General features: G+C 37.7%; 2 protein-coding genes across 6 annotated transcripts; both read left to right on the top strand.

Moving 5' to 3' along the window:
- The first annotated feature begins 6,458 nt into the window (after positions 1-6,458).
- On the top strand, positions 6,459-10,876 carry LOC107785270 (uncharacterized). The gene is made up of 7 exons (XM_075242726.1): positions 6,459-6,894; positions 7,348-8,079; positions 8,180-8,441; positions 8,527-8,578; positions 9,199-9,262; positions 9,504-9,640; positions 10,301-10,876. The coding sequence occupies exons 1-7, from the start codon at positions 6,459-6,461 to the stop codon at positions 10,874-10,876; spliced, it is 2,259 nt and encodes a 752-aa protein (XP_075098827.1).
- An 8,741-nt stretch (positions 10,877-19,617) lies between these two features.
- LOC107785273 (uncharacterized) lies at positions 19,618-26,669 on the top strand. Of its 5 annotated transcripts, none has more exons than XM_075243541.1 (5): positions 19,786-19,965; positions 20,117-20,183; positions 20,644-20,745; positions 21,130-21,632; positions 23,168-26,669. In XM_075243541.1, the coding sequence occupies exon 5, from the start codon at positions 23,247-23,249 to the stop codon at positions 26,502-26,504; it is 3,258 nt and encodes a 1,085-aa protein (XP_075099642.1). In that variant the 5' UTR covers positions 19,786-19,965; positions 20,117-20,183; positions 20,644-20,745; positions 21,130-21,632; positions 23,168-23,246; the 3' UTR covers positions 26,505-26,669. The 5 variants fall into 5 exon arrangements, with proteins under 5 accessions (XP_016462021.1, XP_075099642.1, XP_016462024.1 ...); XM_016606538.2 differs by lacking the exon at positions 21,130-21,632 and having other exon boundaries at positions 23,168-23,394; positions 23,494-26,669; XM_016606535.2 differs by lacking the exon at positions 21,130-21,632 and having other exon boundaries at positions 19,618-19,965.
- The last annotated feature ends 86 nt before the right edge of the window (positions 26,670-26,755 follow it).

Consider the following 26,755-nt stretch of genomic DNA (forward strand, 5'->3'; position numbering starts at 1 on the left):
ACAAATGAGATGTCAAAGTGGAGGGAACTGAGTTCTTGCTCCTTCCAAGTATGCGTGTGGCCTTACAAATAAAGTCTCATCTTGCACACAAGACGGTTGGTTACTTCCATTCAAAATAGTTTCAGTACATAATTTACATCAGCTGAAACTAAAGCAGAAGCTCAGAATATCCTAGTATATTGGTTCCTAACTAGCTAGTGAAGTCAATCCCTTTAAAACTCCATTTACAACCTGCAATGACTTTGTCAATTCTTCACACAGTATACCAAAATCTCCCTAAATCTATAGGTTTCCTGACATGAAATCAATCAATAACTCACTCCGGGGGGGCACCATCTAGGCCGAGGAATACACATACCACGCCTCTTAGCAGTCTCCCAGAAGTCTGCATTCTGCATTTCAATGTTCATCATCTCCCCAACAACCACCATGAATGTAGATTCTATTATGTCTTTGAACTGCCCCTTCTTCGCTGCCTTCTTCCCAAATCCCCCCTCCACTCCTCCATTCTTCTCTCCTCCCCTCATCCATAACGGCAATTTGCACCTTCCCCTAATGCTTCCATCGACACCAGCAGTACAGCTTTCCATTCTCCCATTTGCATGATTGAACTTCTCATTCTCACCATGTTCATGTACTACTCCTCCATCTCCGGACTCTTTTACTGCAGAATCCACATGTCTCTTCATTCTAGTATCCGTAACTACTTCATTTTGCACAATTTGTTCACGTCTTAAATCTGTGATCTCAGTATCTGCATCAACCACCTTTTGTGTAATTGAACTCTTCATACCCAAATTCTTCTCACAAACCCTAATTCTCTTCCTCAACGGTTCATCAAAATCACCCTCCCAATACTCAACTTCGTCAACTCTAATCAACCCGTGACCGTAATCCACTGCGGTATCTTCACCGGCGGGAACAGTAGCCGGTAAATCTACTGCTGCAGCCATGGTAGGTCTCTGATCATCAGAGCCGGAGATATAGGTCTGAGAATTATGGTGCTCTGGAGGAGTTTGGAATTCTTCATCTTCACGAGGGGTATTTTGGTCAATTGTGTCGCTATCTTGAAGTGATAACATGATAATTCCGGTTTGTTTTGACGGAACCGGCGACGACGACGGCGAGCCGGAGGATCGGGGAAAGTTCTCGAATTACACAGCAAACGAGCAGTTACAAAGCTCCTGTTCATCGGCGGCAGTGGTACAGTTCCTGATAATTCCGGCGTAAGGGTCTTCCATTTTGGCTATTTGTTTCGTTGGAGGGGAAGAGAGAGAAATGGAGAGTGTTAATTTGGGAGTATTTAAATTTTATTTTTATAGGGGTTTATTTAAGTAGGAGTATTAAATTATTCCCGCTTTTTCTTCCGACTCCCGCCTATAACATTAACGGTCACTGGCAGCTGTCTGGATTATTAAAACGACGTGGTATAACTCCAAATTCTCCCTTACAAGGATATTAAGCTAGCGTTTGACCATATATTCCCAAATTTATTTTGAAAATTTTGATTTGGGTGAAGTTTGGTTTGAAGATAAAAATGTATTTGGACATCTGTTTTGGGTGAAGTTTGGTTTGGAAAAGCATGAAACATGACTTATACCCACAAGTTCTAAAAACTGTCATAAATACCAAACAGTACCATTATCAATAACATTCATTATATTATCGCAAATCATAGTCCTGAACATAAATAAATTTGATACAAAATTATTATTTTTATAATGAACTACATGATACACTATCAGATGACCGAGAAGACGAAACAACATCGTTACAAAATAATAAATGGTGGACTCTTTTATAAAATACTAAAGTTTGGGGTAATTTTTAAAAATATAATAGTGATATTTTGCCCCCAAACCAACTATTGAGCTGGTTTTGGAATTTGGGATTTGGTCAAAATGTAGGTAAAATCTATGGCCAAACATGTGTTTGTCAAATAAAACCCAAGTTTATTTTGGCAAAATCTATGGCCAAACGGGTCCTAAATACTATTACCAATAATATTAACTTCTTTGTTCTATTTATTCTAGGGAAAATGGCCAAATATACCCCTTTACTTTCATATATTTTCTATATTTAACTTTCGTTATACTTTCGGGCCAAATTTATTCTTACTGTTATACTATCGGGCCAAATTTACCCCTATAATCAGCAAACTTTTAAAAATACCCCTTGATCTATTAAGTAATCCAAAATCTCCCAAATTCCTTTTATTTAAATCACTTGTTGTTCGTATTGGTCCACTATTTTTGAAATAATTGGCATATAAATTAGAGAAAAAAATATTAAATAATACAACCGAATAAAAGAAGTATAGTAAATTAAAATCTAAATTAGGTAACTTTTCTAAGTTCTAAAATAATTTACATCCCAATTTTAATGAATTCGTTACACCAAATATATGGAGACTTTGCAAGTATTAGTGATTGAAGTTGAAATTTCTCGGAGACTTTATACGTCTAATTCAACTTTGCTTTAATTAAAAGCCTACACATTGTGCACTCTTAAGTTAGTCGATCGAACTCTATACTAACCATGCAATGACAAAATATATTTGAATATACATGTACATACATGATGATCAGTTGCATATAATACACAATAAATAGACCCACTAAATTCTACGGTGTGTATATGATTGAAAAATAAATAAATTTCTAAACTAATTTTATTTATTACAAGAAGAGAAATGGGTGCATTGGTAATTAAAAAAATTATGAATAATTTGTATAGTCTAGTAACTTTAACATTCACATCAATAGTAACTTTTAAAAATAATGGAGGACGAAGAACAACAAGTGATTTAAATAAAAATAATTTGGGAGATTTTGGATTACTTAACAGATTAAGGGGTATTTTTAAAAATTTGCTGATTGTATGAGTAAATTTGGCCCGATAGTATAACGGTAGGGGTAAATTTTGTCCGATAATATAACGGAGGTTAAATATAGACAATATATAAAAGTAAAGGGATATATTTGGCCATTTTCCCTATATTCTATTTATTTTAATGAATTTGAAGGAACCATGTTTTCACGTCATTCTACTAGCTAGGAATATTGTGAAGCATAATATGATAATAGGCGTGAAAAACTAACTGTTTGCAACAAATTTTCACTTGTATTGGAAAATATTTTGCAACAAAAATTTGAAGCAAAAGAAATTGATAAATATTTGTAAGCGCAATTCTATATAATCTCTTAATTCTTCTCTCCAAAAAGTTTTGTGATTCGAGGGATGAAGCAACGTCTCTCTTGAACTTAGGATGATGTGGACCTTCTTGTTTCCTCTGTGATTCGAGGGCTCGAGAAGCGTCTTTCTCGAACGTAATATATTACAGACCTCCTTTTGATGTATTTAATCGCCAAGAACTTCGGGCAGGATTTTGTCATTTCGGGTTGATCTCCGGGAAGAACTCCGTTGACCACTTCGTTCTTATTGAAGAACTATACAGTTGATGATTGATCTCTGTGTTTGCGGATGCCTTCACAAACTCCAGAGAGTTATGTAAACTTTCTTGCTTGTTTCTGATTGGCTCATGTGAGTCATCAAACTTATTACACAAGCTATGTGATAAGCTTGCATATGATTGGCTAGGACATGTCGTTTAGACAATTGACGACCTTTGATTGGTCATTGCTTTTGACTGAATTGCCATATCATTTTAACACGTGGCATCATCTTGTTGGCTTTGAATTTGACTGGACATGCCATGTCATTTAACATATGGTATGAGTCTGGACCTCATGATGAAATGATCACTTTGGGTTTGAAAATAATAAAAATAAACTCATTTACCTTGTAAAGTACAACTTAATTCTTCAACCCAAATGAATTTAAGATTTAATTCAAATCTTGTATGGACTTTACCCAATAAATTTTATGTGTACACTAACTTTTTCGAAATGGTATACTCTAAAGGTTGTATGATGCAGTTGAATATTCATTCGATCACTGTTTATCATGAAAGTCAAAATATAATGGGAGTTAGATATTACATGTGAAGACCTTTTTGAATATTACATATCTTAATGATGTAAATATTATAAGTATACTTAGACCTTGAAACATAGTAGTTCATAGTTTGCTAGGCTTTTGATATCTTTTTTACATGGTGTTTGGATTTTTTTTTTTTTCAAATTGGAATTTAAATACTGTCGCGAACCACCAATTCCTCTACGGAAATGACTAGCTTCACAGGAAAAGAGATACTTCCTTCCTTTTACTTTTTTTATTTGTTGCGGTCCTTTAGACACTTGTTCTTTGCTAACGCTTAATGATGCCGTGCTATAATTTCATATATTTTAACGTTATTTATCCTATTTGTTTGTTGTTTGGATGCTAATTTGTGCGACAATTGAGCTTAATAGAGCTTATTTCACGTGTAAGAATGCTTGGACGTGAATTGGAGAAAAGTTGCACGAAATGGTATCTCAGAGCTACAAAATAGAGCAATAAAAGAAGACGCGCAGGGCAATGAAAAGTTATGGCCATAGATAGTTCAAGGCATTGTCCAGGGCATTGTCATTGGCGCCTAGACAGTGCCTCGCACAGAAACATTGGCGCCCCTGATAGTGCTTCGCACAGAAACATTGGTGCCTCTGACAGTGCCTCGCGCCGACGATGCTATCCGAGCCAATCTTATTTTCTCACTATTTTTGGACGTGTAAAATTTGGCCCCAACCCTATAAATACCTCTTAAAGTTAGTTTTTGAGGGGGGGAGGGGGGCATCATTAGAGAGGCAAGAGGCAAGAGGCTACGAAACACTTTGGAAGCACGAATCAATCAAGTTTTCTCTCCGCTTTCCTTTAATTTGTAGTTTAATGCTTTTAGATATTACTATGATTATTTACACAATTATGAGTAACTAAATTCGTCATCTAGGGTTGATGAAACTAATTGTTGGATGAAGTCTTGATTGTGTTTTGATATAATTGAGCCGTTTTTACTCTTTAATTGTTCAACTATGTGTTTCTTGTGGTTAATTGAAGGGCCCTTGATTAATCGTGTCTAGTTATCTTGTGTTGCTTGAGAGAGAGCACTTGATTAGATTGTTGTTGAACAATTCCACTTTCGAGTAAGTTAAGAGATTAATTACTTTAATTTAAAAGCGAGATTAGACAAAACCTTGGCGCGATATTTATGAGTTGTACGAATTGCCAGCTAGAGTAGTTTGAGAGAATACTTCTAGTAAATTATCGTAATTGATCGAGAGATAATTGCGGTAAACAAGAACTCATCATCTTTAGAGAGTGTTGCGGCGAGATTATAGCTAATGTGTCAGGAATTAATCCGGCAATTGGGGAAATCCTAAACCCTAGATCTTTTTATCCTTGATTCAACCTCATTCTTGCTAGTTGACAGTTTTTATTGTCATTTTTTCTTAGTTAAGTAATTTTTACTAATTCACAAATCAAATCTTGAACTCTGAAAGTTGTATGAGCTTATCATTAGTGATACTGAAAAGTTGTAGCAAATAGGTTAGTTCCCTGTGGGATTCGACTCCAGACTCTTGAACCAAATTATTTTTGCAGCTACCGCTTAGTCTTTTTTATAAGGCATAGTTGGGCGTGATCAAATTTTGGTACCGTTATCGGGGGACTAACGGTGTTATTCGTTACAACTTGAAAGAATTGCTAGGATTTTTAATTTAGATCAATTTTCTGTGGTGCTAAAAATATTTTCATTGAAATTCTCATGTTTGAATTCTTATTTGCCTTAGATGCATGCTTAGAAGCTCCTTGAGAACTGATGAACTATTTAAAGGTCTCTCAGATCTCGAAAAAGCATTCAAGACATTGAATCAGGCTAGCAAGAAGGGTAAACAGCAAAAACTGAATGAACAAATCGAAATTGAAATGGGTAATGTCGAGAACGTAACGGGAATTATAGAAATAATCAAGTTGACCCAAACATCGGAGTGGTAGCACCTCTTGTGCCGGAAGCTTCTCTATATGATTGATCGTAACCAACTACTGACAATCTGGCAACTGCAATTGCAGTCCCCCCGATACAAGCAAAGACTTTTCAAATTACAAACAACATGTTGCACTTGCTGCAGAATAAAGGGTTGTTCTCCGAGTCGTACATCGAAGACCCACAACAACATCTGAAAAATTTTCTATCAATTTGTGTCACTCAAAGACAGCCGAATGTGACACCCAAAGCAATCAGATTGTTACTGTTTCCATTCTCAGTGACTGGGAAGGCTCAAACTTGGCTGAATTCTCTCCCAATAAACTCCATTGCTACTTTGGGTGGGGGGGGGCTAGTCAAGCAGTTCTTAAACAAGTTCTATCCACCCAACAAGACTTCAAGGCAAATTGATGAGATATTGTAGTTTAGGCAGAAACCAACTGAAACTTTGCAAGAAACCTATGAGAGATTTAAGGGTATGCTGGTGAAGTGTCCATACCATGGCATCCCGGATCAGATGCTAGGACAGAGATTCTATATGGGTTTGGCTGACAGTCTGAAGGCCAATGTAGATGCTTCAGCCGGAGGTGCATTCTTGAGCAAATCATTCACAGAGTGTAAGATCCTTCTTGACAAGATGGCTCAAAATTCAGGCTGGATGACGAGGGATACAACTCTCTCTCCAATAGTACATTATTTTGCTCTTGACCCAAACAATACAAATACAGAAAACATAGCCACTCTCATGACCCAGATGAACTTGTTGACAAAGAAAATTGATGAGATGGGCACGAAACAGGTTCATATTATTGACACAACAAATGGAGGCTTATGCACTCCATGCATCAATCACTCGTATGGTTGCTCGTGGAGTGAAGAAAATGATAACCAGGGCTTCAGAGAAGACATGAATTATATAATAATTTTGGGGGTCATAGGCAAGGTGGATAGCAATGGGGACTTCAGAATCAGCAGTACAGACTAACCCAGCATAGTACAATACCAATCCTACGGGAGCACGACCACAAGGCCAAGTTGTGCCCTATCAAAGGCAGCATGGTTACAATCAGCAGCACAAACAACAATTGCCTTACCAACAACCACATCAACAACATGTGACCAGACATGACGACAGTAATATGATAGAAATCAAGGGCATGCTGCAACAAATCATTGGGACAAATGGAAGGATGCAAGAAAAGTTAGCCGCACATGACTCAGCTATTAAAGGCATTGAAACTCAGTTAGGCCAGCTGTCCATGGCTTTGAACAATCGCCCACAAGGAATGTTGCCTGCAAACACAAACATCAATCCAAAATAGCAGAACCCGAATCAGTTAAGGCAGTGAGTCTCAAGAATGGAAGGGATTTGGATAGAGAGTAAGAAGTTTCTCAATCTAATAGAGACGTCGTGCCACTTACTCTAGTGCCAATCGAGATTGATGAGTCGACGGAGCTCACAAAGGTTGTAATTGAACAAGCACAAGTTGACAAAGGCAAGGAGAAGGAAATTGAACAGTTCGCAGAACATGTAATGGAAAAGACTTCTAATCAGGAAAAGACACAGAGCAGTGGGCAGAAGCTAATTTCAGCACCATTCCCTCAAAGGTTGGCAAAGCAAAAGAAAGATGATCAATACAGGAAATTCATGGAAGTGCTCAGACAGATTCAATTGAATATTACGCTGATGGATGCTTTGGGGGAAATGCCAGGTTATGCTAAACTGATGAAGTATTTGATGTCTCGAAAGTTTGACTTCCAGGACCTGTCTATTGAAACTTTGACTCAAACTTGTAGAGCGGTAGTGATAATACCTATGGATCAAAAATTGTCTAATCCCGGTAGTTTCACTATCCCATGCACAATTGGAAGTTATGTTTTTGCTAAAGCATTGTGTGACTTAGGAGACAGTATCAACTTGATGCCCTTGGTAATCTACACAAAGTTAGGTATTGGCAGAGCTAGACCGACCTCAATGTTGCTGCAATTGGTTGATCGCACAGTGAAAAGGCCAACAAGAATTCTGGACGATGTGCTCATCCAAGTGGGAAAGTTTGTATTTCCTGCTAATTTCGTTATTCTTGACTGTCAGGTTGACGAAGAAATACCCATAATTTTGGGAAGGCTGTTCTTAGCCACTAGGAGAGCATTGATTGAATGTGAGACTGGAGAGTTGAAAATGAGGTTGAATAATGAAAAATTAATATTCAATGTTCAACAATCTATGAGGAGGCAGCAAATTTGCAAATTGTTCGCTAGTGGAGGCAATTGATGTGATACTACAAGAGGAGGATGAGACTCTTAATGTCAGAGACCCATTAGAAGCTTGCTTGATGAATTTGAAAGAAGTGGATGGTGAAGAGTTGGCAAAGTGGGTTATGGCTCTCGAAGGTCAAGGGTTTTGGGAATGGGAACCCCAATTTGAGCCAATATACTTAGAAGAAAGAGAAATACCGCATGTGAAGCCGTCAATAGAGAAGCCACCACAGTTGGACCTGAAACCGCTTCTAGCTCACCTCAGGTATGCTTTCTTAGGGCCTAAATCTACTTTACCTGTTATTATCTCATCTGGTTTGTTAGATGTGCAGGTAGAACAACTCCTACAGGTGTTACAAGAATGTAAAATTCTTATTGGTTGGACCATGGCAGACATTAAGGGTATCTACCCAGTCTTTTGCATGCATAAGATTCTCTTTGAAGAGGGGCACAAACCTTAAAGTGAACATCAAAGAAGGCTAGACCCGAATATGAAGGAAGTAGTGAAGAAGGATGTGATTAAGTGGTTGGATGTGGGCATCATCTTCCTGATTCAGATAGCGTCTGATAAGCCCAATCCAATGTTTTCCGAAGAAAGGTGGTATGACTGTTGTACATAATGATAATAATGAGTTTATCTCTACTCGTACAGTCACGGGCTGGCGAATTTGCACGGATTACAGAAAACTGAACACTGCCACCCGGAAAGGCCATTTTCCCCTGCCATTCATTGACCAAATGTTGGATAGATTGGCAGAGAGGTCTTACTTATGCTTTTTGGATGGATATTCGGGGTACAATCAGATCACAATAGCCCCTGAGAATAGAGAGAAAATTTCATTCACTTGTCCTTGTATCTTTGCCTTTCGGAGACTGCCGTTTGGCCTATACAATGCACCGACCACTTTCCAGAGGTGTATATTAGCCATTTTCACTCTTATAGTTAAATATATTATGGAAGTCCTTATGGATGATTTCTCAGTGATGGGGAATTCATTCGATGATTGTCTTTACAAATGTAGAAGAGTGTTGAAAAGGTGTGTGGAGACAAACCTGGTGCTGAACTAGGAGAAGTGCCATTTTATGGTACAAAAAGGTATAGTTTTGGGGAATTGAGTGTCAAGTAAGGGTATTGAGGTCGACCATGATAAGGTTGACGTAATTGAGAAGTTACTACCGCCCACTTCGGTCAAGGAAGTAAGAAGTTTCCTTGGGCATTCCGATTTCTACAAGCGATTTATAAAGGATTTCTCTAAAATTACTAAACCCTTATGTAAACTGCTTGAAAAGGATCACCTCTTTGTGTTTTCTGATGATTGCATGTTAGCATTTGAGGAGCTAAAGGAGAGACTGGTGACTGCACCAATCATTGTTGCACCCGACTGGGAGCAGCAGTTTGAGCTTATGTGTGATGCAGGTGACTATGCTATAAGAGCAGTTTTGGGGCTGCGAAAGGATAAAATGGTACACCCAATTTACTATGCAAAGCTAAGCAGTGCACAACTCAATTATACCGTGACTGAGAAAGAGATGTTGGTTGTGGTGTTTACATTCGACAAATTTATGTCTTATTTGATAGATTCAAAAGTGATTGTTTATACTGACCATGCAACACTTAGGTACTTGATAGCAAAGAAGGAGTCAAAGCCACGCTTGATCCGTTGGGTTCTTTTGATACAAGAATTCGATTTGGAGATCCGCGATAGGAAAGGAACGGAGAACCAAGTGGCAAACCACCTTTAAAGGTTAGAGGGAGCTGAAAAGAAAGTAGAGGTTGAAGATATCACAGAGACATTCCCGGATGAACAATTACTAGCAGTGACAATGGAGGAGACACCTTGGTATGCTGATATTGCTAACTATTTGGCAAGCGGTATTGTACCTTATGAACTCTTTTCGATTCAAAAGAAAAAGTTCTTTCGTGATTGTTGGTCTTATTACTGGGATGAACCCTTACTTTTTAAAATATGTGTGGATAACATGATCCGGAGGTGTATCCCCGAGAAAGATCAATCTTCTGTTTTGCAGGCTTGCCATGCTTCACCATATGGTGGGCACTTTGGAGGAACTCGGACAACGGCAAATGTGTTGGAGTCGGGTTTGTATTGGCCTACTCTATTCAAGGATGCCCATGCCTGGGTGAAAAGTTATGATGAGTGCCAAAGAACCGACAACATATCTCGTCGTTATGAGATGCCAATGACTACAATTCAAGAGGTGGAAGCGTTTGACGTGTGGGGGATTGATTTTATGGGACCATTTGTCAGCTCGTATGGTAATAAATACATATTGGTAGCATTTGATTATGTCTCCAAATGGGTTGGAGCAGTGGCTCTTCCAACAAATGATGCCAAGAGAGTGATAGGATTTCTAGGAAAAAATATTTTCACATGGTTTGGCACTCCGAGAGCCATAATCAGTGATTATGAAACTCATTTCTGCAATAGAGCATTCGCAGGGCTGTTAGAAAAGTATGGAGTTCGCCATAAGGTTGCCACACCTTACCACTCGCAAACGAGCGGGCAAGTGGAAGTGTCAAACAAGGAAATTAAAAGTGTCCTAACCAAGACAGTAAATCTGACTCGGACTGATTGGGAAAGGAAGTTGGATGATGCGTTATGGGCTTACCGCATAATATTTAAAACTCCAATTGGTATGTCTCCGTACAAGTTGGTGTTTGCAAAGCACGCCATCTTCTAGTGGAGCTTGAGCATAAAGCCTTATGAGCACTGCGGCAGTTGAATTTGGATATGGAAACCACAGGCACAAGTAGAGTTACAGAGTTATATGAACTCGAGGAGTTCCGGTTCCAGGCATTCAATTGTACAAGGAAAAGACGAAGATGATGCATGACAAGCACATTCTATATAGGAACTCCAAACCCGAAGATCTAATGTTGTTATACAACTCAAGATTGAGATTATTTTCGGGTAAGCTGAAATCTAGATGGTCGGGACCATTTAGAGTTGTGCAAGTGTTCCCAAGTGGAGCTGTAGAAATTGAGTCCGAATATGGGACAAACAGGTTTAAAGCGAATGGGCAAAGATTGAAACACTACCTAGAATGATTGAAAAAAAGGGGATAAAGATGTGATGTACCTGGAAGAGCCCCAATATGTGAGCGAAGTGTAATCCTGAAAGCTTGCATCGTGACGCGACATTAAATCAGGCGCTTCCTGGGAGGCAACCCATAGTCGTGTTGTATTCGTCCTGCCATGACGTTAACTAAGACGCTTATTGGGAGACAACCCAATTCATAGCATAGAGTTAGTTTAGTTTTAGTTTTTGATTTTGTTTGATATTGAGGCAGACTAACAAGTGAGTTTTGTGTGAATTTGAAGTGTTTTGATAGGTTGTGGAGCTACAGGTAGGGCTGCGCATAATTTGGTAAATACTGAATTACCGTACCAAAACCGAAAATTTTGGTATTTAGAATTCGATATTTTGGTATTCGGTATGGTATTTGGTTTCTGTTTTAAAAGGAAATTGGTATTAGGTATGGTATTTGGTATTTTAAAATAAAATACTGAAATACCGATACCGTACCGAAATATATATTACATTACACAAAAACACATATTATCAATTATAACATAAATATAAAAACTCTAAAATTTTACTCCTTTATTCTCCAAGTTCATCAATTAACTCTAAGCAAGTAACACGACATTTCTATTGATCAAATTTATTCCTTTATGTATATTTTTATCTCTCTAGGTTGATATTTGCTGATTTTGGATAAAACTTTTGTCAACAAACGTTTTTAGTTTTGTACTTTTGAGTACTTTAATTAAAAATATTACAATCTATGACTCTATACACTAATTAATATTCAAACCGAATAAACCAAAGTTACCGAACTGAATAAACCAAAACCAAAAGGAGAAAAATCGAACCATACCGAATTTAATTAGGTACGGTATTGGTATAGCATTTTAAGAAATCGAATACCGAAAATACCGAACCGAAATGTCTAAATACCGTACCGTACTGACCGACGAACACCCCTAGCTATAGGGAAGAAAGATGTGCTCGGGGCTAAAATAGTTGTTGCAAAACGAACAAGAAAACACCGAGCCATCATGGGGCAAAGCCAAATATGCAATCTTATCATATCTTGTGTTGCTTAGCACAAAGGTACAGTGCCAACAAACAAAACAAATCACAACCTTCTGCTTAACAACTCCCAACCCCACTGCCCCGTTCCCACAGAGAAACAAAACTCCAAATTCCTCAAGTCCCCACCCCACTGCCTCGTCCTCTCTCTCAATTCCCAGGTTTGATTCTTTATCTCTCTCTCATCTATTCTATCTTTTCTATGTAATTTCTAGTTGTTGGGTAATATGCCCTACAAGGTGCAACAATGGTGCAATTGTGCTAAAATAATTCCCAACCCCAAATACCCCATAGGATATCTTGTGATTGTTGTAATGAGTGTTTCACTCTCGATTCCCAAGCCGATTTGGGAGGGTGGAGAAATCCTTTACCCATAAGAAACTCACACACAATTGGCGATTTTAGTCCTACTTGGAGTCTGAGTCTCCGGGATTGGTTGTTTTGTGTTTGGTGAGCATAATTGATATGAAAACTTAAGTATGGGGTGACTCTACGAAGTCAGGGTGGATTGATAAAGTGTGTTTGCAATGACATACGGGCTATGTGCAGTGCCCAAATTTAGATGCTAATACGCTTACTTGATGAAGGCGAGGTCTGAGTAGCATATGGTTTAAAGTAATTAGCATATCTTAGAGCTTTAAATGTGGGGTCACTCCGACCTTATTTTTGTGATAGTTGTTGTTTTCAGGCATTGACAATTGGCATGAATTGACAGGTACGTACAACATGGTTCGTCCAACAGCTAGTTCTAAGGCACCGGTTAAGGCCAAGGCACCACCAAAGGCAAAGACCACCTCGTCATGCCCAATGCAAAGAAACGGAATAGAGTTGAGGCTATATTTGGTAGTCAAAGTGGTAAAGGAAAGCAAGTGGCTTCTGCTTCTACCGGGGCACAATCTCAAGAAAGAGTGGCTCGTGAGTATGGCATAAAGAGTATGCCCCCATCTGGGAGAGCATTTTACAGGAAGTGTCTCCCAAACTCATATCTCCCTGATTTTGCAGTTGATAAAGCACAAATTGAAGTCCCGTTACCCTCAGATTTGGTAAAAGATACATGAATTAGGAGTGGGTTTTGTATTTAAAAATCCGGGAGAGGCAAACTTTAGCTTAGTGCGCGAGTTCTACGCCGGGTGGAACCTTGAGGATAAGGAGCAATTAGTACCTATTCATGGGAGGCTTATTGATATTTCGGCTAGCGTATTATGTAGATTTTTGGACGCCCCTGATGTCCCATGTAGTCCGTTGTGTGACTTTATTGACTGACCTGCTTACATAGATATTAGGCACAAACTCTGTGGTGTTAATTCGAATGCGGTGTGGACACGGGACAAGAGATACAACACACGTACTTCTTTTCCCAAAGTGAAGTTTACGAAGATTGCTAAAGTGTGGTTGCGCTTGGTGAACACGCGACTACTTTTATGTGATCATGATTCTGCTGTTATTTGAGAGAGAGTATGTCTAGTGTATTTCTTGATAAAAGGGTGGCCGGTGAATGTGGGCCAATTGATACGTAGCCAGATGACACAATCTAGAAAGGGCACACTTACTAGGATATTCTTTGTGAATCTGCTTGCGCAATATTTGCATACAAAGCAAGTGGATGAGGAGCCCAAGCTTGACATGTTGATTCTAGCCACATCTCGAGCTACCGACATTGCTGTTATCTGTGGGCCAGATGAGGAAGATGATACGACATTGACTACAGCGGAGCGTCAGGCTCGCGATGAGAGCGCCCTGGCTCATTTGTATGGGATGATGGATTTGCAGTTGAGGATTGGGGGTAGGCATGCTACTTCAGAGGAGACGACCCAGCTGACTGAGTGGTTCCCTCTCACCATACCTGTACAACGATTGGTTGGTTTAGCTGTGGGTCAGAGAGTGCCACCAGAGGAAGATATCAACACTCCAAAGCATTCGGTCAGGGTGACGAGGAGTAGGTTGATCCAGCGGTTGATGCCACTAGTGAGGATCTGGGTGATGACGTTGATGATTGGAATGAGGCTGATCGAGCCTTCTTCGATGGGGGCCATCATCTCGAGGATTGATCAGGGAGTTCTTATTCACCCTTTCTACTTTAATTATGCATTGGGGACACTGCATGGTTTAAGTGTGGGGTGGGTAACTCTCGTTGTGCATAGTAGTAGTAGATTAGTAACCATATTAGCTTCTTATATTTTTAATTTCTAGCTTCTTATATTTTTATTCTAACTTCTTATTTTCGTTATTGTTAGCTTCTTATTTTATTATTTTAGTATACATTAGAATAATATTGAGTAGCTGTAGTTTTTGTTTTTGTTTTTATTTTTATTTTTAAAAAAGAGCAAAAAAACAGAAAAAATAGACTTTTCCTGACGATGGATCTCCTAGACATTTTTCTTGAGGGATTTAATGCTAAAAAAAAATTCAAAAAAATCATAAAATAGAAAATAAAAAATACAAAAATATGTCTTTTATTTTTCTTAGGTAGTAATAATCCCTCATGGTTTTTCTTCGTGCCTCGGTTCTTTTTTATGGGTTGTAACTTGAACTGGGTAGTAGTTTTAATTTTATTTTTTTATTTTTACTTTTAGAGTAGTATGTAGGAAATAAAGGAGAAGAACTGATGTGATTTGCACCATTTGACTTGTTTGATAGTTGCATACTTAGGTTCTGGCATGCGTTTCACCTTCCCTTAGCTTTAAATATATGATGATGCCTTGGTAAAAATGAATAGCATGTGGTATAACTCCTATGTCTTGGTTGCTTGACTTGTGTTTACTTTGTGCTTTATGCTTAATATATCTCTTGGCTTTGTGAATACTTGTTTGAGTGAGAGTCTGAATGAAACCGTTCTTAGTGAGTCATGTGCCATGTGTGAAGTGAGTTCTTTGTATAGTCCATGTTATTACATTTGAGTCTAGAACTTGCCCGGAATGTGAATTAAAATGAAATCCTAGGTGTTGCTCGGTTTGAAAAGTGATGTTAGGCTTTCTTTGATATTGTTTGAGTTTTGTTGCTTATCACAAATAAAATCATCCCTAATCAACCTTTTGGGCCTATAATCCTTTCTTTTGGCACCGGCATTACAAGCCTATCCCCATTTATTCTTAATTGAATCATTTTGATCCTTAGACCTCTTAAATCACTTGACTTGCAAAAAGAGCGCTAGAAAGAAGTAATGAGGAAACTTGGGGTAGCTTTTGAGTGGAACCAATAGAAGGAAGAATTAAATAAAATCCACTAGCGGCAGGGCAAAAATACAAAAAAGAAAGAGAAGAATAATTGAATAAATAAAGGTTTCTTATTTTTGCTAGTGGATGTGACATAAAGTAGTGTGTAAAGAAGAAGAAAAAATATTTTGGGGTGAGCTATCTTGTGATGATTGAAGTGGATTGAAGGAATTGCGCTTAAAATTGAATGCGTGATGTGTTAAAGTGCTTAGGAGAGTGAGGCACTATATACCAAATATATCCTACCCCTCCCTTAGCCCACATTATAACCATAATAAAGTCCTAGTTGATTTCAGACCGAGCGGGCCTACATTAGTAGAGGTTTATATAATGGGATAACCTATGGTACCTTTTACGTGCATGTGACTTATTTGAGAGAGTTCTTTTTCTTCATATGTGTGAGTCCTTAAATTATATTCGATCATGTGATTTGAATGTGTGGACTGCTTACTCTTTTGTTTTATTGTGAGGGCACATGGTTTCACAAAGGATATGTAACATTATTAGACTTCTCTGTTAGATTAAGTATTCGAGCCTCGGGTGCATCGTGACATTGAGTTAGTTTCAAGGCTAGGATTGTTATAATCATGTTGTTCATGTGTTGGATGTTTTGAAATTGGGCATAAGTATGGGAAGTGTATTTTGACTGCATATGCTAGAGCTTAATTGTTGCTATCAACCATGGTCATAGGTGTAATGTGTTGTGAATGTGTGGGTTGTTAGGTCATTGAAGATGAAGTGTTGAGTTGGTTGACTCGAGGGCGAGCAACGTTTAAGTGTGGGGTGTTGATGTCGTGCTATAATTCCATATATTTTGACATTATTTACCCTACTTATTGTTGTTTGGATGCTAATTTGTACGACAATTGAGCATAATCGAGCTTATTTTACGTGTAGGAATGCTTGGACATGAATTGAAGAAAAGTTGCACGAAATGGTACCTTAGAGATATAAAATGGAGAAATAAAAGAAGATATGCAGGGCAATGAAAAGTCATGGCCATAGACAATGCAAGGCATTGTCCAGTGCACTGTCATTGGCACCCCAGATAGTGCCTCGCGCAGAAACATTAGCGCCCCTGATAGTGCCTCGCGCAGAAACATTAGCGCCCCTGATAGTGCCTCGCGCAGAAACATTGGTGCCTTTGACAGTGCCTCGCGCCGACGATGTTATCTGAGCCAATCTTATTTCCTCACTATTTGTGGACGTGTAAACTTCGGCCCCAACCCTATAAATACCTCTTAATGTTAGATTTTGAAGGGGGGAGGGGGAGATATTATTAGAGAGGCAAGAGGTTACAGAACACTTTGGAAGTACGAATCAATCGAGTTTTTCTCTCCGCTTTCCTTTAATTTGTAGTTTAATATTTTTAGATATTACTATTATTATTTACACAATTATGAGTAGCTAAAATCGTCATCTAGGGTTGATGGAACCAATTGTTGGATGAAGTCTTGATTGCATTTTGATATAATTGAGCCATTTTTACTCTTTAATTGTTCAACTATGTGTTTTTTGTGGTTAATTGAAGGACCCTTGATTAATCGTGTCTAGTTATCTTGTGTTGCTTGAGAGAGAACACTTGATTAGATTGTTGTTGAACAACGCCACTTTCGAGTAAGTTAAGAGATTAATTACTTGAATTTAAAAGCGGTATTAGAGATAACGAAGCTTTGGCGCGATATTTATAAGTTGTACGAATTGTCAGCTAGAGTAGTTCGAGAGAATACTTCTAGTAAATTATCGTAATTTGATCGAGAGATAATTACGGTAAACAAGAACTCATCATCTTTAGAGAGTGTTGCGGCGAGATTATAGCTAAAGTGTGAGGAATTAATTCGGCAATTGGGGAAATCATAAACCCTAGATCTTTTTATCCTTGATTCAACCTCATTCTTGCTAGTTGATAGTTTTTATTGTCATTTTTCTTAGTTAAGTAATTTTTATTAATTTACAAATCAAATCTTGAACTCTGAAAGTTGTTTGAGCTTATCATTAGTGATACTGAAAGTTGTAGCAAATATGTTAGTTCCCTGTGGGATTCGACTCCGTACTCTTGAACCTGATTATTTTTGCAGCGACCGCTTAGTCCTTTTTATAATGCATAATTGGGTGTGATCACTTAATTTCACTAATTAAAGACATTGAAATTCAATTAAATCGTTATAAAATCAAACAAAACGCAAGAATTGGCAAACAAAAAAAATAGGAAAGTAATAAAAGTTCTTATTTGTGTGGTGTACCACATAACTTGATTGGTTACAAGTTTTGCGTTCGAGCGGCGAATACAAGTTGAGAACTACAAATAACTACTCCCTCCGTTCCAGTTTATGTGAACCTATTTTCTTTTTGGTCCGTTCCAAAAAGAATGACCCATTTCTAAATTTGAAAATAATTTTGCTTAAATTTATAATTCTACCTTTAATGAGAAGCTTTTATAACCACACAAATACTCTGGACCCCTTTTTGACTTGTTTAGGACCACAAATTTCAAAAGTCTTCATTTTTTCTTAAACTCCGTGCCCAGTCAAACAGGTTCACATAAATTGGAACGGAGGGAGTAATATTTATAGTAGAGATAAGCAAAAGAGGAAGAGATCCCATAGGACTTTAGTAAATGGAAAGGTTAGCACAAGGAGAGGTTGTAAAACATTTGGTTTAGGTCCCCAAAATTTTTGGGGCCCCAAAAAAATTTGAATAGTAGATTTATAATATTATTTTTGCTAAAATATCAAAATTTATTAAAAAGGTACAAAATATTTTTTTAAAAAAGAAAAAAGACTCCTTACTTGTTAATAGTAGAAATATATTAGAACCTTGAATTAAACTACTCAAATCTTTATATTAATAAATAATTTTTTTCAATAAGATCCAATATAATATATTATAAAAACGTGGGCAATATCTTATTAACTTGAATTAACTTATAAATATAATAAATATTATTATTAGATATTTGTTGTGAACTTAAACGCTTTATGTCTTGTAAAATATGACACTACAAATAACAAGAACGAAAAGATTAAGGTGACACTAACTTTTCACATATGTGTGTAGATATATATATTCTATTAAAAAATATTTAAGCCGTCATATTAAAAATGACTTCAGGACACTAGTTTTATTGACTACCCATGGCAAGTAATAGTTGATTTAGATTTGAAGATAATCTTCTTTCTAGTAAAGAGGTGAGTTTGGGAGAATTAACACTATTGATTTTTGGAAATGTCTATGGATATATCGCTCGATAGACATTATGAGTTGACTTAATATCAGCGAGGTCAAAAGATGTCTCGGGGATTGAATACATAGGCATATTTGTGAAGGTTGGTCATGTTATCCTATTGCATGAGTTAGTCTTAGATTTCTTTTGATTTATATTAGTTTGGCCTGGTTGAGGTCTAGTGTCGAGCACTATGTTTTCTTTAGATGGTTTAAAACGAAAATGACAACAAACTTTGTATTTTTCCATTATTATGATTTTAAAATTTTATTATATCAGATTTTCTTACTTAGCACATATTAATGGATACATCCACTATAGCAAATACATTAAATAAGTTAGTAGGCGCAAACTTGTCCATTACGAGGGTACAAATAATTTTGTTGTATTATTAAATATATAAGAAGAGACATTTGTGTAACAACTGAAATCGTTTGAACTTTGCGTGCAACAACTGAATGTAGAGTGGATATTACAGGTTCATTCAATTTAGTAGCTTTAGCTAATATTCTGTATGTATGTTACAGATTTAACTAAATAAGACAAATACAAACAACAATAACAACAACAATAACAACCAGTAAAATTACACAAGTGTGATCTGAGGAGGGTAGGATGTATGCAACGTTACCTTTGCCCTGGAACTAAATAAGACAAATAATAATAGATTTTGAATTCAATAAATCAATAAGTTGTGATAAAATCTTGAACTCGAACCAATAAAATTCAAATCATAAATATGATTTGCTAATGCGGAATGCATGTGTTACAAGTTAAAATTTCAGGGAAGGTTTTTGAAATTGTCTCTAAATGAAGAGACAAGTAGAGCAACAATGGTAAAATTTGGAGTATCGATTTTTACAATATATTCTGTTTTTAAGTGCTAGGTTTTAGACAAAGAAAGCATGTTCTTTGCATAGTCATAACTTAAAAGGAGCGTTTAGTGCAATTTAATCGTCTCTATTGGAGAAAAGTAAGATTAAAACAAACGCCGGAGGGCTCAATTGCAAATGTCAAAGTGCCCCTAATTTTTCTCTATTTCACTGTCTTTCTCCCAAGACAATTTTAGGAAAACAAAGCAAACGGTTACAGAGACCAAGTAAGCAGATACCATTCCCTTCAATCAATCCCTAATTTCTTGCTCTTACCATGCAAATCTCACAAACCCACTTTTAGATCCATTGTTAATTTGACGCCCTTCAAATTTGAATTCATTTCTGGATCCAGAAACTCATTACTGTAAGCTTCCTTCTTCTCTGTATTTTAATTTTAATAGCTTCCTTCTTCTCTGTATTTTAATTTTAATTCAATTATGGAATCGAGTTGTTTATGTAAATTTGTATTTTTTCAACTTGAGTTTCATAATCATTTTTCTCTGTTTTTTTGTCAGAACAATTAGTTCCTTAAGTTATTATCTATCATCTGAAGAGCAATTTTGAAGTTCATCCTTAAAATTGGTATGTTTTTGTTCTTATTATCTTTTATCTCAAGCATGCAAACCCTTATGTGCAATTTTATTCTGTACTAACTGTAGCTTTATTTTCATTTGAGAGAATGATTTGCTTTCATTTCCCTTTTTACCCTTGTAACTGGATATGAATTTACTGCTTCCTATTCGTTGTTCTTTTTTAGTCTTGTAGTGGAGTTTAACTCCCAAGTTCTTAGGGGTCGTTTGGTTGCCGGTTAGAGTTATGCAAGTATTAGTTATACATGTATTAATTATGCATGTATTAATTATGCATGTATTATTTATGAAGGAATAAGTAATGCAGGGATTAGTTATGCAGGTATTAATTATACATGGATTAGTTACGCATGGATTATTTTTTTGAATATTTGGTTTGTTGTATTAGAAATTGATACACATTATATAAATTTTAAAGTTAAATACTTATTTACTGATTTTGTCTCTAATAGATTGAGAAGAGGAAGAGCCGACCAGTGTGGCATCAGTGCTCTCCAAATGGTTTGATACAGATCAATCTATCGAAGGAAGCCTTTATGTGTAAAGTGATAGGGGTAAATTTGTCATTTCAATATTTTATACACGTATTACTAATACATGTATTAGTTATTCCATCTTCTACCCCGCATAAAATAATACACAGATCGGCTCATAACTTATACATGTATTATTTTTGTAGAATTGTAAAATGACAATCAAACATTGTATTAATTATGCTGAATTTTGTACAAAATAACTAATGGCTACCAAACATTGTATAAGTTATATTGCCCCCAATACATGGATAACTTTTCTCCTAACCAGCTACCAAACGACCTCTTACTGCTTAAGCTTGTGATAATTTTTTTTTTTTGTAACAAATGTGTTCGCTTGAAGAAAATGTTAATTTTTGAAAAATGTTTTCGATGAAATAAGTGGTTTTCTCACTTATTTTTCAGTATTTGGTTACACATCGTATTGGGGTGCGGTGGATGAAATAGAGGCTCACTTCCGATGTTTTGTGTGATAAGAATGTGCCATCAAAACTTAAATGTAAGTTCTATAGAGCGGTAGTCAGACCGACTATGTTGTATGGGGCGGAATGTTGGCCAGTCAAGAACTCCCATGTCCAAAAGATGAAGGTGGCTGAAATGAAGATGTTGAGATGGATGTGCGGGCATACCAGTTTAGATAGAATTAGAAATATGGTTATTCGGGACAAGGTGGGTGTGACCCCTGCGGAGGACAAGATGCGGGAGGCGAGACTTGGATAGTTTGGTCATGTGAAGAGGAGAGACACATATGCACCTGTAAGGAGGTGTGAGAGGTTGGCCCTGGAGGGCCTAAAGAGGTATAGGCAGGCCGAAGATGCATTGGAGAGGTGATTAAGCAACATATGGCGTTAGTCCAACTTACTGATGACATGACCATGGATAGGAAGGTGTGAAGATTGAGAATAAAGGTAAATGGTTAGGATAGGTAGCCGATCGTTGTCCTTGTCTGTAATAGTAGGTTTAGTACATGACTTAGTGTTATTTGTGTATTTTTGTATTTCCTTGACTTATGCTATTACTTATTGTTGCTTGTTTCGGCTTTCTGATGCAGTACCTAGTGTTAGTTTTGTATTTTTGCTTCGGTTTTCTGATTGGTGTGCTTGTTGTTGCTCTTCCTTTTGCCTTTCCTAAGTCGATGGTCTACCGGAAACAACCTCTCCGCCTTCTTGAAGGTAGGGGTAAGGTCTGCGTACACACTAACCTCTCAGACCCAACTTGTAGGATTACATTGAGTTTGTTATTGTTGTATTTGGTTGGTCAGTGAAAAATATTCACCTAAAACTGATAATAATACCAATAAAATGGATATTATTCATGATATTTTCAGTATCAAAATCTTACAATAATGTCTAAATGTTGGTTGGAGCAAGTGATATGAAGTATGAGTTTGGATAATCGTAAAGGAAAATAATTTTTTGTATATAAGTGAAGGAAGTCATTTTCCCCTTTTGAGAGGAAATATTTTCATTGCAAAAGAATTCCCTATGATCAAATACCACAATGAATGGTTGTAAGACCAGCCACATTGTATGGGAGTGAATGTTAGGCCTCCAAAGTCCAACATATCCACAAGATAAATGTTGCAGAAATGCAGATGCTAAGATGGATCAATCATATAAGATTAGATAAGATTAAATTATCAAATTCAGCAGAAGGTGCAAGTAGCACAAAAAAAGGATAAAATGAAAGAGGGAACTTGAAATGATTTGGACATGTCTTACATCGACCTACCGATGCACCTGTTCATAGGTATACAACCATGGTGAATAAAGGATTGAAGAAGATGAGGTAGACCTAAAATCACATTGAAGGAAGTTGTCTTGCAAGACCTATAATCTCTGGATTCCATGCAAAATTAAGCAAAAACTATGGCATAATAGAAAAAAAGAACTGTATAGGTGTTATCATTTAGTTGAGATTAAGTTTGTCATGTTAGGATGTTTCTTTTATGTCCAATATTTGCAAGGAATTAAAGGACGGAAAGAAGAAGAGGTAGACCTCAAATCACATTGAAGAAAGTTATTCTTTCAATCTCTGGATTTCATGTTAATTAAGCAAAAAATATAGCACAGTGGAGGAAAAAGAACTGTATAGGTGATACCAACTAGCTAAGATTAAGTTTGTCTTGTTGGTGATTTATGCAACAGTACGAAATGCAGATACCTCTAGTGTTAGGGACTAATTTTTTGTAATATTGGACTGAGATGGACATAGATTGAGCAGTATAGATAGTGAGGATTCAGATAGTCGACCCCAACTTGCTTGGGTTTGAGGCCTAACTGTTGCTGTTGCAAACACTAGAAAATGACTTCTTCTGCAAAATATTTTCTGTTATACTAAACAGATAGCTTTTGGACCAAAGAGGAAATAGATAGAGTTGAAAGTGCTTCACCTCATTCATGATTCATCTCTACTAAAGCAAATGTCTTCTTTTCTGTTTCAGGATTCTTAGCATCCAGAGGATTTCTCCTTCGTTTATCTTACCTTATAAAAAAAAAGGATTTCTCTTTAGTTGGTCAAGGATGGCGTCCGTGTCAAATGATGGGTTATCCAATGAGAGCGTGAAGAAGCGGCTGTCAGAAAATGGTTACCACTCCTCGTATTTGGGCATTATACCAAAATATAAAGTTCGGAAAGTCTCAGCAGTACGAGATTTTCCTCCAGGATGTGGTAAAATTTCTCCAAAAGTTGATTTGAATCATGAACAAAATGCCGTTGTGTCCACTAATGAAGATATGGCTAACATTGTGTTGGTTGATGTTGTTAAAGATTCTAACAGTGAGATCGAATCACGGTCGGCTGAAGCTGTGGACTCTCTAGTTAACATGGAAGAGCATGAAAAGTTGGATAGGTTAATAGGGGAAGTGGTATCGACAAACACGAGTGCAATAGCAAATGAGTTGGGAGAAAACATAAGTGACGATAAATCGCTTGGATTTGAGTTGCCTAAAGATCTTGAAATTAGTGAAATGGAGCTTTCCAAGGAAACGGAAGACATCCAGAGTGACACTTTAGTGAAGGGAGTTGATGAAGAGAGAAGTTTATCTTCGGTCGAAAATGTTGGTGGTGGACACAAGACATCTGTGCGGGAAATTAGCGGTGCGACTGATGAACCAAGTCCTGTTAGTCAAGTCAAAATGTTGTCACCACCTCAGCAGCTAATTAGTGTTATGGAGTATGCCTCCTCCCCGACAAAGAATAAGTACCGCAAAAGAAGAGTATCTGCTGTTCGTGACTTCCCTCCATTTTGTGGAACAAATGCTCCTAAGCCAACTGAACATAATTGCTATGGTGTTACTGAAGAAAGCAAGGATGTGGCAGGGTTCAATAAGGCAGTTATAAAGAATGAAGTGATTGAGACACTGAGAGATGTTACGGACACTGGGGCATTGCAAGAGAGGTTGGTTGAAAGTGAGGAGGCTGATTCTCTGAGAGAGAGGGACATTGCTAGTCCCAAAGATAGGGTGTTGGAGCAAATAACAATGGTTCACAGCGAAGAACAGGGAGGTATCCAAAATTATTTTGATGGAAGAAGTCAGATGGAAAGAACTGTGGTTATGCCCGAGACAATGACGAAAAAGGAGAATGATGCAGGAGTTGTGGGAAAGGAGATTGTTGTATATTCAGAGGATGAAAGTAAAAAGGCTACTACTGCAAGTAGTGCTCTTGGTTCTGGAAATGAAATGGTTGGGCCGATTACGCAGGGTGCTGAGCCGTATTGTGCACGGGAGCAAGGGAAAAAAAAGAGTTTAGATGGCCCTGTGAGTGGAAATGAAATTGTTGTCTCACAGGTCAAAGACAATCTGTCAAAGACTGCAGTCAGTGCTTGTGGTTCTGGGCATGAAATAGTTAAGCCAATTGTGCAAGGTCTGATGGCCGAGCCGCACTGTCCATGGAGGCAGGGAAAGCAAACTAGTGTGGGTTGTGCGGTGAGTGGAAACCAAGATGAGAAGTCTCCTCTGTCTTGGCGCAAGAAGGCTAAAGCTGTCGCCAGAAAAAGTAATCCTAGGGGTAAGAAGAAATCAGCTTCTGGTGGCGAAGCTACCGATGGATTTTCAAAGGCACTAGTTGTGTTCGATGACGAAGGATCTGCTTTACAGGCTGTCAGCAACGACAGAGCTTGCAGTTTGAATAGGGAAGCACTACATGAAGATTCTCCCGTTGGACAAGGACGACGTGAATTTGACGTGACCCTACCACCTTTTGGTCCAAACAGTTCTAGTCACGGTGATGCCCGTACTAAAGTTAGAGAGACTCTTCGTATGTTTCAGGCCATCTGTAGAAAGCTCTTGCAAGAAGAAGAGTCAAAATCAAAACCTGAAGAAGCAAAACCGAGGCAGGGGCCAAACAGAATTGATCTTCAAGCAGCAAAAATCATCAAGGCAAAAGGAAAAGAAGTTAACACAGGTCAGCACATACTGGGAGAAGTTCCTGGAGTTGAAGTCGGAGATGAGTTCCAATACAGGGTGGAACTTGCTATTGTGGGGGTTCATCGCCTATATCAGGCTGGTATAGATTACATGAAGCAGGGAGGTATGCTGATCGCGATTAGTATTGTTTCTTCAGGGGTCTATGATGATGCTGTGGAAGATGCTGATGTATTGATTTATTCTGGGCAAGGCGGAAATGTGGTAGGTAAGGTCAAAACTCCTGAAGATCAGAAGCTTGAAAGAGGTAATTTAGCTTTGAAGAATAGTATATCAGTTCAGAATCCTGTTCGGGTGATTCGTGGATCCAAGGAGACGAAAACCTCTGAATCCGTGGATGGTAAAGTTAAGGTAGTGACAACATATGTTTATGATGGGTTGTACAAGGTTGATAATTTTTGGACAGAACAAGGGCCAAAGGGTAAGATGGTTTTTATGTTTAAGTTGGTGAGAGTTCCTGGACAACCAGAGCTTGCTTGGAAAGAAGTGAAGTCATCAAAAAAGTCCAAAGTGCGGCATGGTGTTTGTGTCCATGACATTACAGAAGGAAAGGATACACTCCCGATAAGTGCTGTGAACACAATTGGTGGTGAGAAACCTCCACCATTCACTTACATCAAGAAGATGATATATCCTGACTGGTTCCAGCCGTCTCCTCCTAAAGGTTGTGATTGTATCGGTAGATGTTCTGATTCCAAGAAGTGCTCATGTGCAGTTAAAAATGGAGGCGAGATCCCATACAATCGTAATGGAGCTATTGTTGAAGTGAAGCCTCTTGTCTATGAATGTGGTCCTTCTTGTAAATGTCCCCCCTCTTGCTACAATAGAGTCGGCCAACACGGTATTAAAATTCCACTTGAGATCTTTAAGACAAATTCAAGGGGATGGGGTGTGAGAGCTTTAACATCTATTCCTTCAGGAACCTTTATCTGTGAGTATGCAGGAGAGCTTCTTGAAGACAAGGAAGCAGAACGAAGAATTGGTAGTGACGAATACCTGTTTGATATTGGGCAGAACTATAGTGATTGTTCTGTGAACTCTTCCGCACAAGCAGAATTAAGTGAGGTAGTAGAAGAGGGTGGTTATACAATTGATGCAGCTCAGTGTGGAAATGTCGGGCGATTTATCAATCACAGTTGTTCACCTAACTTGTATGCACAAAACGTTCTTTATGATCACGAAGATAAGAAAATGCCTCATATCATGTTCTTTGCAGCAGATAACATTCCTCCTTTGGCGGAGCTCAGTTACCATTATAATTATTCCGTGGATCAGGTACATGACTCCAATGGCAATATCAAGGTGAAGAAATGCTATTGTGGATCTTCAGAGTGTAGCGGTCGGATGTACTAGGGGTTTGTAAAGCTTTATTTCAAGTTGAGGTGAATAATTTCCTCATATTTGATTTAAGGTGTTTCTCTGCAATATATTTGTCCTCCTTACGTTTTGCTTTTAGCTGCATCTGCAGAATGTTGCTTTCCTTTCTCCATCCTTGAATCATGCTGCATAGTTTCGGTATCTACCTTCTTTCCCTATTGCAAATGGCAACCTAGTGTATTTTGTATGAGAGAAGTCATATTCGAGGAAAGTGTTTTTCAGGAGGA

This window comes from Nicotiana tabacum, chromosome 22 (genome assembly GCF_000715075.1).
Source record: "Nicotiana tabacum cultivar K326 chromosome 22, ASM71507v2, whole genome shotgun sequence".
Taxonomy (NCBI): domain Eukaryota; kingdom Viridiplantae; phylum Streptophyta; class Magnoliopsida; order Solanales; family Solanaceae; genus Nicotiana; species Nicotiana tabacum.

Excerpts from the sequence above, each read along its gene's own strand:
- LOC107785270 (XM_075242726.1), top strand. The coding sequence starts at position 6,459 with ATGGGTTTGGCTGACAGTCTGAAGGCCAATGTAGATGCTTCAGCCGGA. Across the intron at positions 9,263-9,503 it reads AGGAGAAGTGCCATTTTATG|CATTTGAGGAGCTAAAGGAG; the intron begins GTACAAAAAGGT and ends ATTGCATGTTAG. Across the intron at positions 9,641-10,300 it reads GGCTGCGAAAGGATAAAATG|GATGCCCATGCCTGGGTGAA; the intron begins GTACACCCAATT and ends ACTCTATTCAAG.
- LOC107785273 (XM_016606535.2), top strand. The coding sequence starts at position 23,247 with ATGGCGTCCGTGTCAAATGATGGGTTATCCAATGAGAGCGTGAAGAAG.